Here is a 15,318-nt window from a genome sequence, read left to right on the forward strand (position 1 = left end):
ACTAAACTATAACCACACAAATGTAAAACACATAAAATTAATTGAAATTTTAATGCAGATAAATATTCTTTGTCTCTATTAATATCCAACATCTTCTATTTTCAAAATATGTAATCAACACCAACAACGCAAGCCTTCTTATTCAGCCGAGCTGCAATCAAATGTGGGTCAACATGTGACAACAGAGTCTGCAGTCCCGAAATTCCATACACTGTAATTACAGGGTTATTTGCGGAGCTCTGCTTCATCTTGTAAGAATTTTTTTTTTTGTCAGACATAGTTAAAAAGTAAATTTGGCATTGCATAAACTGTTTATGAATGCAGTCATCCCGGAAAACCTCGGCGGAAACTTGGTGGGATTTTTACGATCTTCTAAATTTATATTATACGGCAACATCTGTCTACAATTATAAACTTCGTTTTGGACGTTTACTTCAATTCCAGCATTTGCATATCAACACACAACAAGAGTCAACATCCATAGAGTGAGGAATAAAATATCAGAATTGTAATATTTGATATGATTGTTCCAGTGTTTCAGGTTTTAAATCAAAGCTAGAACTATTACACGAAAGCTTTTGGTGTGTGCATGCTTTTGCAGGAGTAAACATCCATGCAGTTTAACACGCAACACACAGAGAGGTGCTACTGCTTTTAAAGTCCTTTTACGCCACCCTAAAAGCATAATTCTCTTTCTGCTGATTTGAGTATGCTTACTTTATCATTCTCAATGGTAAAAAAAAATAAATAAATAAAAATCCAAGCATGAGCTCTGGAATGTGAAGGTCAAAAATCAAAGCCACTTCACAACAACATGCCTCAACAGTACCAAACATGTCATCAGAAGAGATCATAAACCATGAAATAGAAGCATTAGTCCCATTATCCAGGAAATTGCCTCCCTAGCTTCACAATCTTCACATTCTATATTACAGCCTATATAAATGGAAATGCATTTACAGCTTATTTGGATGAACACCTCTATGTTTTAAAAAAAAACATAAAACAGAAACATCTCCTTTAGGGCTAAAACCAGCCTTCGACCTGACCGAAAATAACTACCTTAAGGTCAATGTATGGACTATGATGCTACAAAGTCTATTAATACCTGAAGTCTATTGGGTATCTGAATCTTATCAGGCTTTGGCCCCACAGATAAAAACTCTGCTCGATATTCCACTAGGTTACTCACATTACAACGGCCTCTTACACCACAAGGTCATTTCAAGTCCCAGAAGTCTCCTTATCTCTATACTCTGGTGTATTGCACTGAATGAATGTGTGTGTGTGTCCCACCAATAAAAACGTGTGTGTGTTGTCACTGAGACGGTGGTTACATAAACAACTCAATATATTTAAAAGATAAATAATCATGTACTCAAACCATTTAAATGCAATCATATTTATTTTGTTGTTTAGCCACATAAAAAAGGCTCAGATTGCAGTTGGCTCTTCACAGAAGAAGCTACATTCTTCACTAAAATGTGAAAGCAGAACACACATAAACCGCCTAGTAGTAGACTACATGATGTTGGGGGAAGAACTACATCACTGACCAGGATATTTAAAAAAAAATCTTCAAACATTTGTCACCCATTTAAGAATAAAATGATATATATAAAAAAACATTGACATGATTGGTGTGATTTACAGCATTTTGACACTCAAGTTGACACTCAAATATTATATATATGTAAAGCTAGGATAAAGTGTACAATTAACCTACAGATTTTTCTAACACAAGTCACTCAAATATTTTGGGTAGATAATTTTGTGATGTAATAAATATATTACCTTAATTTAATTTCAATGAAAAATACACATGTACGTCTTCTCTAATTTAAAAATATCTAATTTGAAAAATAAATGAATTTTAATTTGTTAGGATTTTTTAAACGAGTGTCTATAATTTGGAAGGACTTTCTTTAAAAGCACAAAAAAGCAAAAACAAGAAATAAACAACATTTAAATCATTTAGCTTGAGAAACTACATCACAGCAGAGCGTACTGAAAAATATACCAGTAAATACACACATATATGGGAAAAAAAATCATTGTTTTTAGTCAAATTTTTGTTGTTAAATAAAAAAGGTAAGTTCTCACTAAAATGTGTTGTATAGTCAATACATCTTTTTTTTCTGGCAGATTATATTAACTATACAGCAAAAGCTAAAAGAAAACATGTGAAAAACAAAACAAAACAAAGAACAACTAAAGGAGCAAATAGTTTGTATCCTTATCTGCACAACTGCTGGACCAACAGGAGAATCAACCAATCAGTTCCACAGTGTGTTCAGTGGAGTGAGATGAGCTGATGCTGTCCAGCTACCCACAAACCTCTCTGTTCTGCTTATTAAGGGTGCAGATGCAGAACAGTGGAGTGGCAAATCAGAGAGGACAAACGCTGTCCCAGGTCCCATTATTAACATACAGCACCAGATTCTAGTGTCCAGTTTCTGGGTTTACGGTAAACCCAGTTCAACTCCAGTACAACCAGTTTAATCCCAGCAGGGGGCGCAGGAGCCCAGCCTCACTCTTCGAGAATATTCCCCAGTTCCTCCGAAAATGCCTTTTGTTTCAAAATCTAATTAGTTAAAAAAGTAGAACACACGTGTCTCGAAACGAGGCAATGAAGGATCATTCAGGTATTTGCGCACGGCAAAGTACAGCATGTCAGAACAAAGTAAAGAAGTCACCAGCTAACTGAGTGACCTCTAACCTGAGCCGCTAAGTACAGTAGTATGTGTTTATTTGGCCACTTTTCACCAGGTTGAAAATGAGAAACAAAACAAGAAACAAAGGAAAACTTGGTACGAGTCCAGACTGACTCATTATTCCTCTGAAATCAGACTGGGATATGAGTCTTACAGTCAGGCTTAGCTGTAGAATTGATATTAAGTGGTATTACTTACACAACAGGTAGGAAAACAAAATAATCAGAAATGAATCACTGTGATTCATAATGTCAGTTCCTGACTCACTGTGGCCCCGTTTTGGAGAAGATGTCCGATTCTTTCCAGATTTTCACACGTAAACAGCCACAAGGCAATAAGTGTCATTTTGCAATAGCTTAGCAAATATGGCATTGTGTAATTCACAAGTAGTGCAGACGCGTACTTGTACGCCACATTCCCACGGAGAACTGGTGGGAGGTCAGCGATGAGGACGGACAGTTCAGGTAGTCAACAGGAGCACGATGAGGAGGAGCGGAGGTGACACTGTCCTGAGTGAGGATCCACTACTTAGAGGTACCGTTTCTGAAACAGAGATGTATGAAAAATCTTCAACTCATACACGACATATAAACAAATTTGCTCAAATCTGTTTTCTAAGATTTGGGCTTGTCCTTGCTTGTCAAGAGAGATCTAAACAGTGACAGGATACGATGTTAATTCAGATACCAACTCGCCTTCAAATTAATAGCAACAGTTTCGCAAAGCCTCTGGGTTTTCTGAGTAGCACTAGATGAACTGACTGGCTTAAACAAAGCCCTGACCCCAACCCCATTAAACACTTTTAGGTCAAACTGGAGCACTGATTGTGTTTTACATCTTGTCAACTAACATCAGCGCCACAAATCACTAATGCCCTTGTGGTCGAATTGGTTAAAATCTCTTTGTGGAAACTTCCCAGGCCAGTGGAGGCTGGTAAAGCGACACATCAATGTCCATTAATTCAGCAATCGCTTTTGTTCCACTTCTTTTGACTTGTTTATCTTACGTTTAAAGCGTGTTTGAACATTGCAGTAAATGAGAGAAGACACAGAGGTACGACCTGTCTGTTAATCGTGTAAGCATGCACATATGGCGGAAAGATTGTAAGTAACTCGAGTTTAAGACGTTGCATCTCACCTTGTTTTTGTTTTGAACCTTCTGATGCTGGAATAAGCAAGTGGGATGGGGGGTGGGGGTGGGAGAGAAAAGATTTAGATAAAGTTGAGGCAAAGAAACAAGTTGCTGATTAGTCATTTTTTCCATGCTTAACTTTCTCAATAAAGCTGCTGCTTTGTGGAATAAGAGGAGCAAGAAACAGACAAATGACCAGGGGAAGGTATTTACCATTACTCAAAGACTAACGCCATGAAAAATGAGTACTGACTGGCTGTGCAACCCTAAATATGTCCCCTATGCAAATTCTTCTAAAGGTCGGATAAAAAAAGAGCTTGAGAAGCATGGCAACAGGAAAAGATAGTGTTATGTAAATTAGAAAGAGTAAGAATGATCAAAATTATACAGAGGGGATACAGGAAATGAAAAAGAGGGAGGGAAAAATAAAAGAAAATTCAAAATGACAGAGCGAAACCAAGAAGTGGACAGAAGATGAAAGGGAGAGCAGTGGAGACTCGAGTGAGAAAGTACGGCAAAAAAAAAAAAAAAAAAAAAAAAGAAGGTTGGAAAGATTGAAACAAGGTCAGACAGAGAGAAAAGGGAGGGAGAGAAAGAGACGGGATAAGAGGGTGTTTGTGTCTGGGCGTCACTTTCTCAGCAGGAGGGGGACTAAAAGGAAATAATGGAGGGAAGAATGGAGGATGCTGTGATGCAGGAACAGGGAGGGCTTAAAGAAAGGACAAAAAAAATACAGGTAGTGGGGCTAAAAACGGTTAAAAATCCCTCCTGATAGAGAAGTGCCATATAATACCAGTGAGAGCGTACAGAGGGTCAGGGAACGAGGATGAGCTTGCACAATTGCAGGTGTTATTAAATGAATCTATGGCCTTGAACCAACCTCGGAGAACTGCAACCCTGAACGCTCACAAGACACACAAACTGCATTTATTTCCTGGAGATGTAACCGTAACTTAACTGCTTGTGTGCACCCATGAGGAAGACGCGTCCCCATGACGTGACTGCAGATTTCAGACCCCACAACATTAATAATACCTGCACCACACACACACACACACACACACAGGCAGAATGCGTATCGATGATGCCAGGATAACTAACACCATATCCCACAGTTTCTTCCTGTGTGACTGTTATGCTGACACAAGTCACTACATTATTTCTGTGCAAACAGTGACCATCTAAGGGTTAACAAAGGATTAGAGGTCTGGGCCTTGTGCAGAGCTTGTGTGAGTATGTGTGTGTAAGTGTGTGAGAAACAGCGGGAACCCCACAAAAAGCAAACAGACAATAGCAGAGAGTTCCTATCTAAACGGCCTTTCTGCGCTCCATGAAAATGTTCTCAAAATTGTTTATTTAAAATATGTACAATAAAAATATTTAAACGCTTCTCAACTTGAAATTGTACAATGAAAATATATTAATATCTTTATATAGGTGGACATTTGGATGGGAAAACTTACTCATGGTAGTTTTTAAAAAAAATAAAACCTGTATTTTAAGAGTAACACTTCTCAACGGTACACTAACAGTTAGCGTTACGTGTAACTCGCACATAATGCGCAGTTGGAAAATAAAATTTGCTCATAAATGCCTTGTGTTTGCCCGGGTGTGTTTGATGTGTGTGTTTTGATCCGACTTTAATCACATCATTTGCGCAGAAGCCGAATGTTCGGACATTCGTTTGTGTCAACATCACAATTTTGGTCATGGCGAGCCCACCGCGACAAAATGGTGCCCATGGTGGCGTGACTGCAAGAAGAGTGCCCTCTCTGCACTGCAGTCAGAAACAAGCCGCATGTGTAACTGTACACGCACAACCATGGTTAAGTGAATGTGTGTGTATGGCGGCGGAAATGTGTGTGTGTGTGTTCTTCAGTCAGCATAACGCCCCACTGCAGAGACAGACAATGTTCCACCATCCCACCTCTCCTCTCATGCCGCCATTTTACACAAGCAGGAGGTAACGTTAACCAAATCTGATTTTTAATCGCTTAACTGAAAAACAAAAATAAAATCGCGAACGAATAACGAAACGCGCAAATCGATGAAGACGGGGAAAGTCCATTTTGAGTCCAAAGTTCGGGATCCGAGCGAGCTCGGCTGGGCGAGCGGTTTGTGCACGTCGCCGTTCGAGTCTTGTCCCTGAGTATAATGAGTTCAGAGGGTACAAAGGTATTTGGGCGGGAGGGGAGGGGGTTAAGGAGGGCACTGGAGTAAGAAATTAGAAAAAAAAAATGGATGGAAAAAAGGGAGAAAGAAAGTGGGGAAAATGGTGAAGCGCTGTAAACTGAAATGAATGTAACGGACTGCTCACAGCAGGAGAACGGCAGAAAAAAAAAGGGAAGAGAGACAGAGAGAGAAAGGGAATCAATTAGAGAGAGAGAGGAGAGTTGGTCTGTAATGGTTTCTCACAGTAGGACGGCTGAAAAACAGAAAGGCAGCGAGACAGAGTGACAAGAAGAACAAGAGCGATAAACACAACAGGATGAGTTTTAGGGAAAAAGTTGCAGCGTAACAAAAAAAAAAAAAAGGTGAACGTAGAGTAAGAGGCAAAGCGAGCACATGAAAGATGCAATTGAGGGCTGCAGGGCGCCACAGATTTCACACGACAGCAGTCTGCTGATGCCAATTCAAAGCCCTGTTTTCTGATGCAACACAGGCTTTCAGCAAAGTCCTTTCTCTTGTGTGATTCCTGACAGTTTTGCTCAATTAAACATCACATCATCACACACGTCGCTGTGCTAAAATTCGTAACCGAAGCCTAAAGAGCCGAAACACGCTTTACAACACGACAAAAAACAAGTTAGGGAAACAACGTCGCGGAGAGCCATGTGTGCAGAACATCATTAGGAGCCTCCCGTGTCAACGAGTCTGCCCTGCCTAGTTTGTTGTGTTCTTCGGTTAAATTAAGGCGATAAACACACATTCACACACTGGAGAGGAGATCGAGGGACCGGAGAGTGGTAGCTGACCTTGGAGCAATGACAGCGTACCTGATGGACTCGCTCACTGTCACCACTCTGTCCTTCAGTCCGATGTGAGGCAGTGGGTCGTTTTGTGTGTGTGTGCACTCCTATAATAAATTCAAACACCCACAACCGGGGCATCCCCATATTGAACTTTTAATTATATGGGCTTCTTTCTGTAAAAAGAGGAGGAGGAGGGAGGGAGGTGCGTGTTTTGAAGTTTAGATAAGAGATGTAGCTGAAGGACAGGAGCTGCCATCACCAGCGGCCACACACACACACACACACACACACTCAGCGAGTAGAAAGGCACTGTGTGCCCTGCTGCCATGCTACCTGTCAGATAAAAGGGAACCTGAGCAGGAAGGAACTAGGGAGTATGCGAGGTGTTACCACAGGGAACAACACAACAACAGCTGTGGCAAACCGCCACTAATGGACAGCCAAAGAGAGAAAGAGAAATCCTACAACTCTCCTTCATCTCCTCTCTCATCCATCTAATTTGCTCCCATCTCGCCGGCCTCATGCATGCTCATCCCAACGCACTCGCCGCACAGCGTGTGCGCGACAGAGATGGAGCGAAGAAGAGAAACGGGAAGACGGGGAGTCGGTGAATAACTGTAGATATGGAGATACAACAAAGAGATAGAGAGAACACGGGAAAGATAGGGGAGGTGGAGTGGGGCGGGGTCTGGCGGGTGGGGTGGGAGAGTCGGGTGGAGGACGTGTAAGACACTGCCATGGATGGTGCCTAGATTAGTTTTGCTCCAGTAGCGAAAGATCATAAAAAATGAGGAAGGGAGGAGAGAGCTGAAGAGACAGAGAGAAGGGGGGGATTAGTGCCACTTCAGGAATGACAGCAGACTGAAGAAAGAAAGAGCAGGAGGTTGGAGTAGTGGGGGGAGTCAAAGACAAGGAGACGGAGATCCTGAAATTTAGTCGGGATTAGTTTTGGTTAAGAAATAGGATGAGAGGCTGAGAGGGGAAAAAAATGAGACAAGGAACAGTACATTGACATATGTGTATCTTTGAAGGGGAAGTCTTTCTAATATGAAGTAAATAGATTTTTACAGTAAAGTCAAGCATGCGCTCATGTCTCCCTGCATGCACGATCCAGGTGATTGCAAATATTTTGATTATTTTTGGCTCAGACGGGCTGATCAGGGAAAAGCTGTCAGAAGGTCAAGACTGCATTAGCATTTTCTCACTGAACAACTATCAGTGGTATTTCTAATTAATGACAGCAGGATAATTAGCATATAAAAAAAGTCATCAGCCTTCATTCTGGTAATAACGCAGCAAATTACTCCCCATATCACCAGGACGGTGAGAACCATTCGGAGACGGCTGGAGCTCCTTTTATTCCACTTTAATTGTCTTCTCTTTTTTTCCAAACTGATGAATTTAGTCAGTGCTGATTGATTAGACAACCACGAAACCAGTTTCTTTAGTGCAAGTGCGTGTTAGCGCAACAAACCCCCTGCAGATAACACTGGGATGGGAACTGGGACGGGCGTCTGAGACACGCATGTGGGGGTATACACACACACACACACACTTACACTTGTACAAATTGAACTTCAGAAGAATGCACGCAAAGGCCCATAGATGCAGAAACCCACCAAAACAAAGAAAAGCGCACTTGGTAGTACACATAGAAAGGCTCCCACGCACACACTGACAACTATACAGGGATTCCCACTGTGACTGGGCAACATTCCCAACCGGAATGGGCAGCTCACTGGACTGGAAGACTAACATTACTCCAGGCGGGCTCTGGATTAGATCAACTCTGGGAATTTCAGATGGGGACAGAGTGATTGAGAGAGAATGAGGAAGGTAGTTTTAAAAAAAAGAAAGCGAGGGAGAGGGGAGGGGTAAAATGTGTTTTAGAAGATGTTGTCTCATTTATATGGTAAAGATAAATATTTTGAAGCGTACAGATGCGTTAGGTTTCAATGATTACGGCACAGATTTTTAAAAAAGAGAAAAGAGAAGAAAGCAGAAGGTACATTAGAGGGGATAAGCAGAAGTCTAAATATGATGCTATACAGCCCATGTAGAAGATGTGAGAGGTAGAGAAAAGAGTGTCTTGGTGTACAAAGTGGGGCGGGGGGGGGGGGGGGGGGGGAGCATGAAAGAAACAACAGATGAAAAGAGGAGTGTACTCACTGGGCGCACAGCACACTGTGACGCGCAACTTCATACATGGCAGAGGAGGGCCTTCATCTGTGGGTAGAGCTGGAAAGAACAAGGAAAAGAAAAAATGTAAATAAGCTTCACACTTAATAAATCCAACAATTGGTTGGCCAATATTAAAAAAAACCTTAATTAACACTTGCTGAATGAAACTCTTCCAAAACAAAAATGTCCTCTTTGAGAAGTCCTGTGCTCCTGCTGGTGAATTCATATTATAAGCTTAAGGAACAGCAAGGTTATTTATTTAGGCTTTCTGTTTTAACCATATCAATAACTCATGACATCTCCCCCCCAAAAAACACTCCCTGTGTGTACTTATCAGACTCATCTACACAACTAAATAAAAACAATGTGACACAATCGAGACAACCATTACAGAACGCAACACTTTCGATCCACTCAGATTATGGCTCACATGGGAACATGGCAAACATCAGCGGTATTACCTGCCACTCTAACGCTGCTTTTGCAAAACAAATGTGTCTGGAAACTGCAGTTAAAGGCTTTTTATCTTTGAATAAAAACGGCAACAAATTCAAGACCCAACACAAGTCGAGTGTACGATTACCAACAGTTTGTCTCACTTTGTACCGACACTTTCGACTGATAAGACGCAGCAAGTCCTCCGAGAAGTCTGTGGTACGGCACAGAATGACAGTGGAGCTGCAGAACTGGGTTATGCTTATGACGACTGAAGCAGCTCCATCACAAACAGGAACTAGAAGGGCAATTTGAAAGTGCAGCAATCCAAAATTTGTTCAAACCTTGCGGTTTTAACAGAAATGTAACACGCTCTTCGTTCGCCCATCTTTCACCTCTCTACAACATGTCAAGTTATCCAGCTTTTCAAAGCTTTTTTTTATTGTGTTCATAGAAAAACAAATAATACTGAAAATGAAACGATGTTTACAAAATATGATGCTCCATTGTGCTAGCATAATGGGCCTTTTTCACAGAGTAGCCACTTCAACTTGTCATAGCAGAAAAAGCTGGTGTGCTACCGCTGCTAAGCCAAAGAACCAGAGCTCTGTTTACCCAAATATGCTTTAAAGCTAAGTCAGTTATAAAATCTGTCTTACATGCCCTTGTAAGTCTAACAGAAAAGGCACTTTCACAAAAACATTATTACTTAAGGGGCACTCAGAAATGACAATAGATTAAAACGTTTCCACTAACCAATATTAGCACATCGGGAGATTAAATATAGCTACACTGCCACAACACAGGTTCAAATGAACTGAGCAACTTAATGTTAAGTTAATGGTTAAAAAAGATCATCTAGTTTGTCAATTATTCCATAGCCCAGTCTCAAAACAATTCACAATGATCATTATTCATGTCCCATCTTCACACAAAATGTTAATTCAGTTTTTTCAGAAACATCCAATGTGTTTTCTAAAGTTCTACTTTTAGCTGGCAGGATCCAGAGTTTATTAACAGACCCTCTAGATCTACATTCAGACATGTAAACGGTCAAACTGAATGAATAAATTGCTGCATCTACTCGTCACACACTGGTACATTTTTTCCAGATAAAACGAATTTCACAAAGTCAGAAAGCTGGTGGGAATCTCTACTTTAGCAACTTTCATAGGAATAAATGGAGTGACAACCATCTACACCCACTGGCCACTTTGTTAGGCACAGAAGGTCAACTCGTTGTTAATGCAAATATCTAATCAGCTATTTGTGTTGATCACATGACAGCAGTGCAACACATTTAAGCACGTAGACATGCTTGAGACAACCTGCTTCCACTGACCACCAGAACGTGGAAGGCGATTAAAGTGACTTTGAACGTAGCATCCCATATGGAAAAGATATATATAAATCTTATCAAGTTTGTACCTGTCTTGTGTGAAACTTGTATGAAAAGCATACAAGAGTGAAAACAGATATAAGATCCCTTGAAAAATTATATAAATGAAACTTGTAAGTTTTGGATACTTACTAAAACAATATATGAAAGTAATGAGAAAGTGGCCACTTTCATGAGTAAATCATATAAGCCTTTTATGATTCACTATATGAAGTAGGCCACATCTTATGCAAGTCTTTTATAAGTTTTTACTATTTCTTTTCCATATGGGATGGTTGTTGTTGGTGCTAGACTGGTTGGTGTGAGTATTTCAGGAACTATACTTGGATTTTCCTACACAACCATCTCCAGGTTTTACAGAAAAAAACTGAAAACATCCAGTGAGCAACAGTTCTCTAGGCAATGTCAGAGGTCAATAGTAACTTAACTCACTTGTTACAAGAACGCTATGCAATGCACAACCACGTAAAATCTTAAAGCACCTGCGCTACAACAGCTGAAGACCACAGCGGGCGCCAGCCCTGTCAGCTAAGAATAGGAAAGTGAATTCACTCGGGTTCACAAAACTGGACAACAGAAGTTTGGAAAAATGTTGCCTGGACTTTCTGCTGCAACATTCAGATGTTAGAGTCAGAATGTGATGTAAAAATAAAAGCATCCTGCTTGTATTAACAGTTCAAGCTAGCGGTGGTGAGGGATATTTTCTTTGCACACTTTGGACACCTTACTACAAACATTGTTTAAAACACCACAGCCTACCTGAGCATTGTTGCTGGCCATGTCCATCCCTTTATTACTACAGCAGGATAACGCACAAATCATCTTAACCTGGTTTCTTGTACATGAAAATCTGTTTGGTGTACTTAAATGAACTCCACGGTCACTAGATCTGAATGCAACATCGGATGTGGTGGAATGATAGATTTACATCACGGATGTTCAGGCAAGAACTCTGCAGCATGTGTGACGCTATCACATCAATATGAACCAAAACGTTCCTAGCACTTCGTTGAAAATGTGGCACGAAGAATTAAGGGAGCCACCAGTAAAGAGCAGTAAAATCCGAAAAAGGAATGAGTGTGCTTGTTATTAGCAACGCTGTTTTGATTCCATTGTGGTTTTTGAGGGCCCTGTATAGTGGAAAAAGTGACACGCTCCAGTCTTTTTGTTAAATGGTGAAAAAAAATGCATTGCAATTTTATGACACTGGGCTCTGAATTATGTCCATCAGTTCATAGTGTTTCAACTCAAAACGTTTGTTAACTGTTTATGTGTTTCTGCGTTTTCCTATTTGTAATAATTTACTGTTGACTCTCCAAATCAAGTCCTTTGTTCGTTTCCTCGGCTTTCCTTTATCTGCCGCATTTTTCAAATGTCTTGTGATTGTTGTCAAAGCAGTGAGATCTGTTGTTCTAAGCTCTCTTTGTCACCATTACTCTGGCCACTGTTGGGAAGAGCTGACTATCAGAGGATGTAAAGGTGTTTCCTGTTTTTGGGGATCTAGATATGGAGACCCAATGGGTCTTGGTCAGCAGGGTGAGCAGTAGGGCAGAGACCAGGAGGCAGTGGGTTGTCACTGTCATAGTCTGTGGGAGAGATGAGCTGAGCCCCGCTCAGACTCAGCCAACTAATGCCATTAGTGTTTCTAATACCATTGTACTGTTCTCCCGGGCTAATGCCATTATGCAGTCTCCGGTGCTGCGGGCCCATTCAGTGCACACACCCCAGAGCCAGACATTTGGACCAACTTTACGCCTTATCTTTGATGTGGACAAAACACACACAATCGCCCAGAGCCCGATGTGGCCCAAACCAGGGGGTAAGATCTATTGTTGCTTTTCTGTGAACTGGCATGAACTACCACAATAGCCCAGTGTGCATGTGCGTACATACATACGTTTGTGTGTGTGTGTTAGTGTGTGTGAGCGTGTCTCATACCCTCACAATGCTCCATTGTCCCTCAGACCGCAGCAGTAATTTATGTAAAGATTCTTTCTTTTCCTTCATTTCCATCCATCACTTTTGTTGTTCCCCACTTTTCTCTCACCCATTTGGGTTCCACTCATCCATCCTCCCATCCCTTTCTCCCCCCACCCTTCCCGTACTGTGAGACTGTGTCCATCTTTTGCTCTTTTTCTCCCCGTGTCACTCTTCCACGCTTCTCTACCTCCGTCTGCTTCTCTGCCTGCCTTTTTTTCCTCCCTCGCTGTCGCCGTGTATTGATCTCGATTTCTTCCACCTACACTTTTTTGTCTCTTTGTTGTCACCCTTCCGTACTATGCATTCGCTTGACTCTTTCATTTTCTGCTTTCGTTTCATGCCCTCCCCCCTCTTGGACTTACACCAGAAGTTGTAAAAAAGCAAGCAAGAAAAAAAGGCAACTGATTTTACAGCCACTAAGCCATCTTCTGTATCTTTCCCTCCCTTTTTTCCCCTCCAGTGGTTTGAAATAAATGAGTGAGGGGAGAGGATTGCAGGAAGATGTCACGGAGAAACCATCACTTAAATTGTGCAACAGCCTACAGGTTTATGAAAACATCATATTAATGTCATTCAGCATGAATTTATGGATAACATTAATGGCATTCAGAAAGCTGCAGTTTGCCGACACTCATAAAAAACACGCTGGCTTAAGCAACAGTGAAACCTTTTTATCCTTTAAATATGTAAGGCTTTCTGGCCGCCACATCATCTCCTGCACAGGTGTCTTTGCACAGACTGATGAACTGAAACATTAAATATTTAGATTTCTTTTTCTTTTGGGCTGTTTTATTAGGGTGTAAGGAGCCGGAGCGAATATTCATTGTTTCACTTAAACACGATCATAAAAATGATGACAGATTATGCACAGCAAAAACGTATACTATTGATCTTATTTAAATAATCACGTGACAAAGGCTGGGAATTAATATCAATACCATATCGATACTTCTGAAATGCCAACTGTAGTGCTGAAATGCCCCGAAATGTGCCATTAGGAGTTAGATAGAAACAAAATAATGATTAATACTAATGATTTTAGATGCTTAACTCATATTAATATTTAACATTTATTTAATATTAAATAGACTATATATAATAAGACTCAGCTCATCTATGTGTCAGTGGATCTCCAACTTCCTAACTGGCAGACCACAGGCAGTAAGGATGGGCGGACATGTCTCAGCCTCCACCACTCTCAGCACTGGAGCCCCCCAGGGGTGTGTTCTGAGCCCCCTGCTGTACTCCTTGTACACATACTGTGTGGCCACTACCAGCTCCACCACCATCATCAAGTTTGCTGACGACACCGTCGTGGTGGGCCTGATCTCTGACAACAACGAGACGCCCTACCTGAAGGAGATAAGGAATCTGGAGAACTGGTGCCAGAGGAACAACCTCCTTCTAAACGTCAGTAAGACAAAGGAGTTGATAGTGGACTTCAGCACTAAGCAGGAGAGGAACTACCAGACCCCCGTCATCAACGAGTGCCCAGTGGAGAGAGTGGACAGCTTCAAATACCTCGGAGTTCACATCACGCAGGACTTGTCATGGTCCTGTCACATCAACACCGTGGTGAAAAAGGCCCGTCAGCGTCTCTACCACCTCAGACGCTTGAGAGACTTCCGACTGCCCCCCAAGGTGCTCAGGAACTTTTACTCCTGCACCATAGAGAGCATCCTGACGGGAAACATCTTAACCTGGTTCGGGAACAGCACCATGCAGGACAGACGAGCTCTACAGAGGGTTGTGCGTTCAGCTGAGCGCACCATCCGCTCAGAGCTCCCTGACCTGCACTCAATCTACAGCAGGCGGTGCTGGACCAAGGCCAGGAAGATCGTGAAGGACCTCAGCCACCCCAACAACAGACTGTTCTCTCTGTTGAGGTCAGGAAAGCGATTCCGCTCCCTGAAGACCAACACAGAGAGACTGAGGAGGAGCTTCTTCCCGCAGGCGATATGGTCTCTCAATCACACCACCACACAGTACTGACCCACACATATAGTTCTTACACACACACTGGACATTCTGGACATTGTTTTCACTTCATCACTTAAACCACTTTAAGCATATTTGCATTGCACAAGACACTATATAATGTGGATTGCACAACACTGGACATTATATTCCTCATTTCCAGTTAATATTTGTACAGCTGCTGTTATTGTGTGCATATAGATATTTATATTTGTATTTCTTCATACATTCTTATATATTTCTATACTGTGTATTTTGTTGTACAGTTATTTTATTTTCAACTTTAATTTATATATTTTATCTTATTCTTTCCCAGTTAAATTTACTCTTCATTCTAATTTGTGTTGTACAGTTATCTCATTCTTAACTTAATTTTTATATTTTATTTTATTTTATTCCTTCCTGGTTAAATTTACCCTTTTTTATTTTCATATTTATTTCCTATCTTATTCATAGCCTTTTCTTTTTTTCTTTAGGTCACAAGCAGTTGTCCAAGCATTGCACTGCATATCGTACTGTGTATGACTGT

General features: G+C 41.2%; 1 protein-coding gene across 3 annotated transcripts in view; it reads right to left on the bottom strand.

Annotated features, from left to right (window-relative positions):
* Positions 1–1,411: 1,411 nt before the first annotated feature.
* efna4 (ephrin A4) overlaps positions 1,412–15,318 on the bottom strand; it is a 34,900-nt gene continuing 20,993 nt past the window's right edge. For 2 of the 3 annotated variants that reach the window (XM_006804890.3, XM_087848217.1), the window contains 3 exons: positions 8,987–9,055; positions 3,852–3,878; positions 1,412–3,257 (listed from right to left, as the gene is read on the bottom strand). In XM_006804890.3, the coding sequence (XP_006804953.2) occupies positions 3,175–3,257; positions 3,852–3,878; positions 8,987–9,055 (179 nt within the window). In that variant the 3' untranslated portion in view covers positions 1,412–3,174. The remainder of the gene's footprint in view (positions 3,258–3,851; positions 3,879–8,986; positions 9,056–15,318) is intronic. The other variant, XM_006804891.3, reaches the window with a different exon arrangement.

Source organism: Neolamprologus brichardi, chromosome 11, assembly GCF_056152115.1.
Source record: "Neolamprologus brichardi isolate AB-2024 chromosome 11, ASM5615211v1, whole genome shotgun sequence".
Lineage (NCBI taxonomy): Eukaryota > Metazoa > Chordata > Actinopteri > Cichliformes > Cichlidae > Neolamprologus > Neolamprologus brichardi.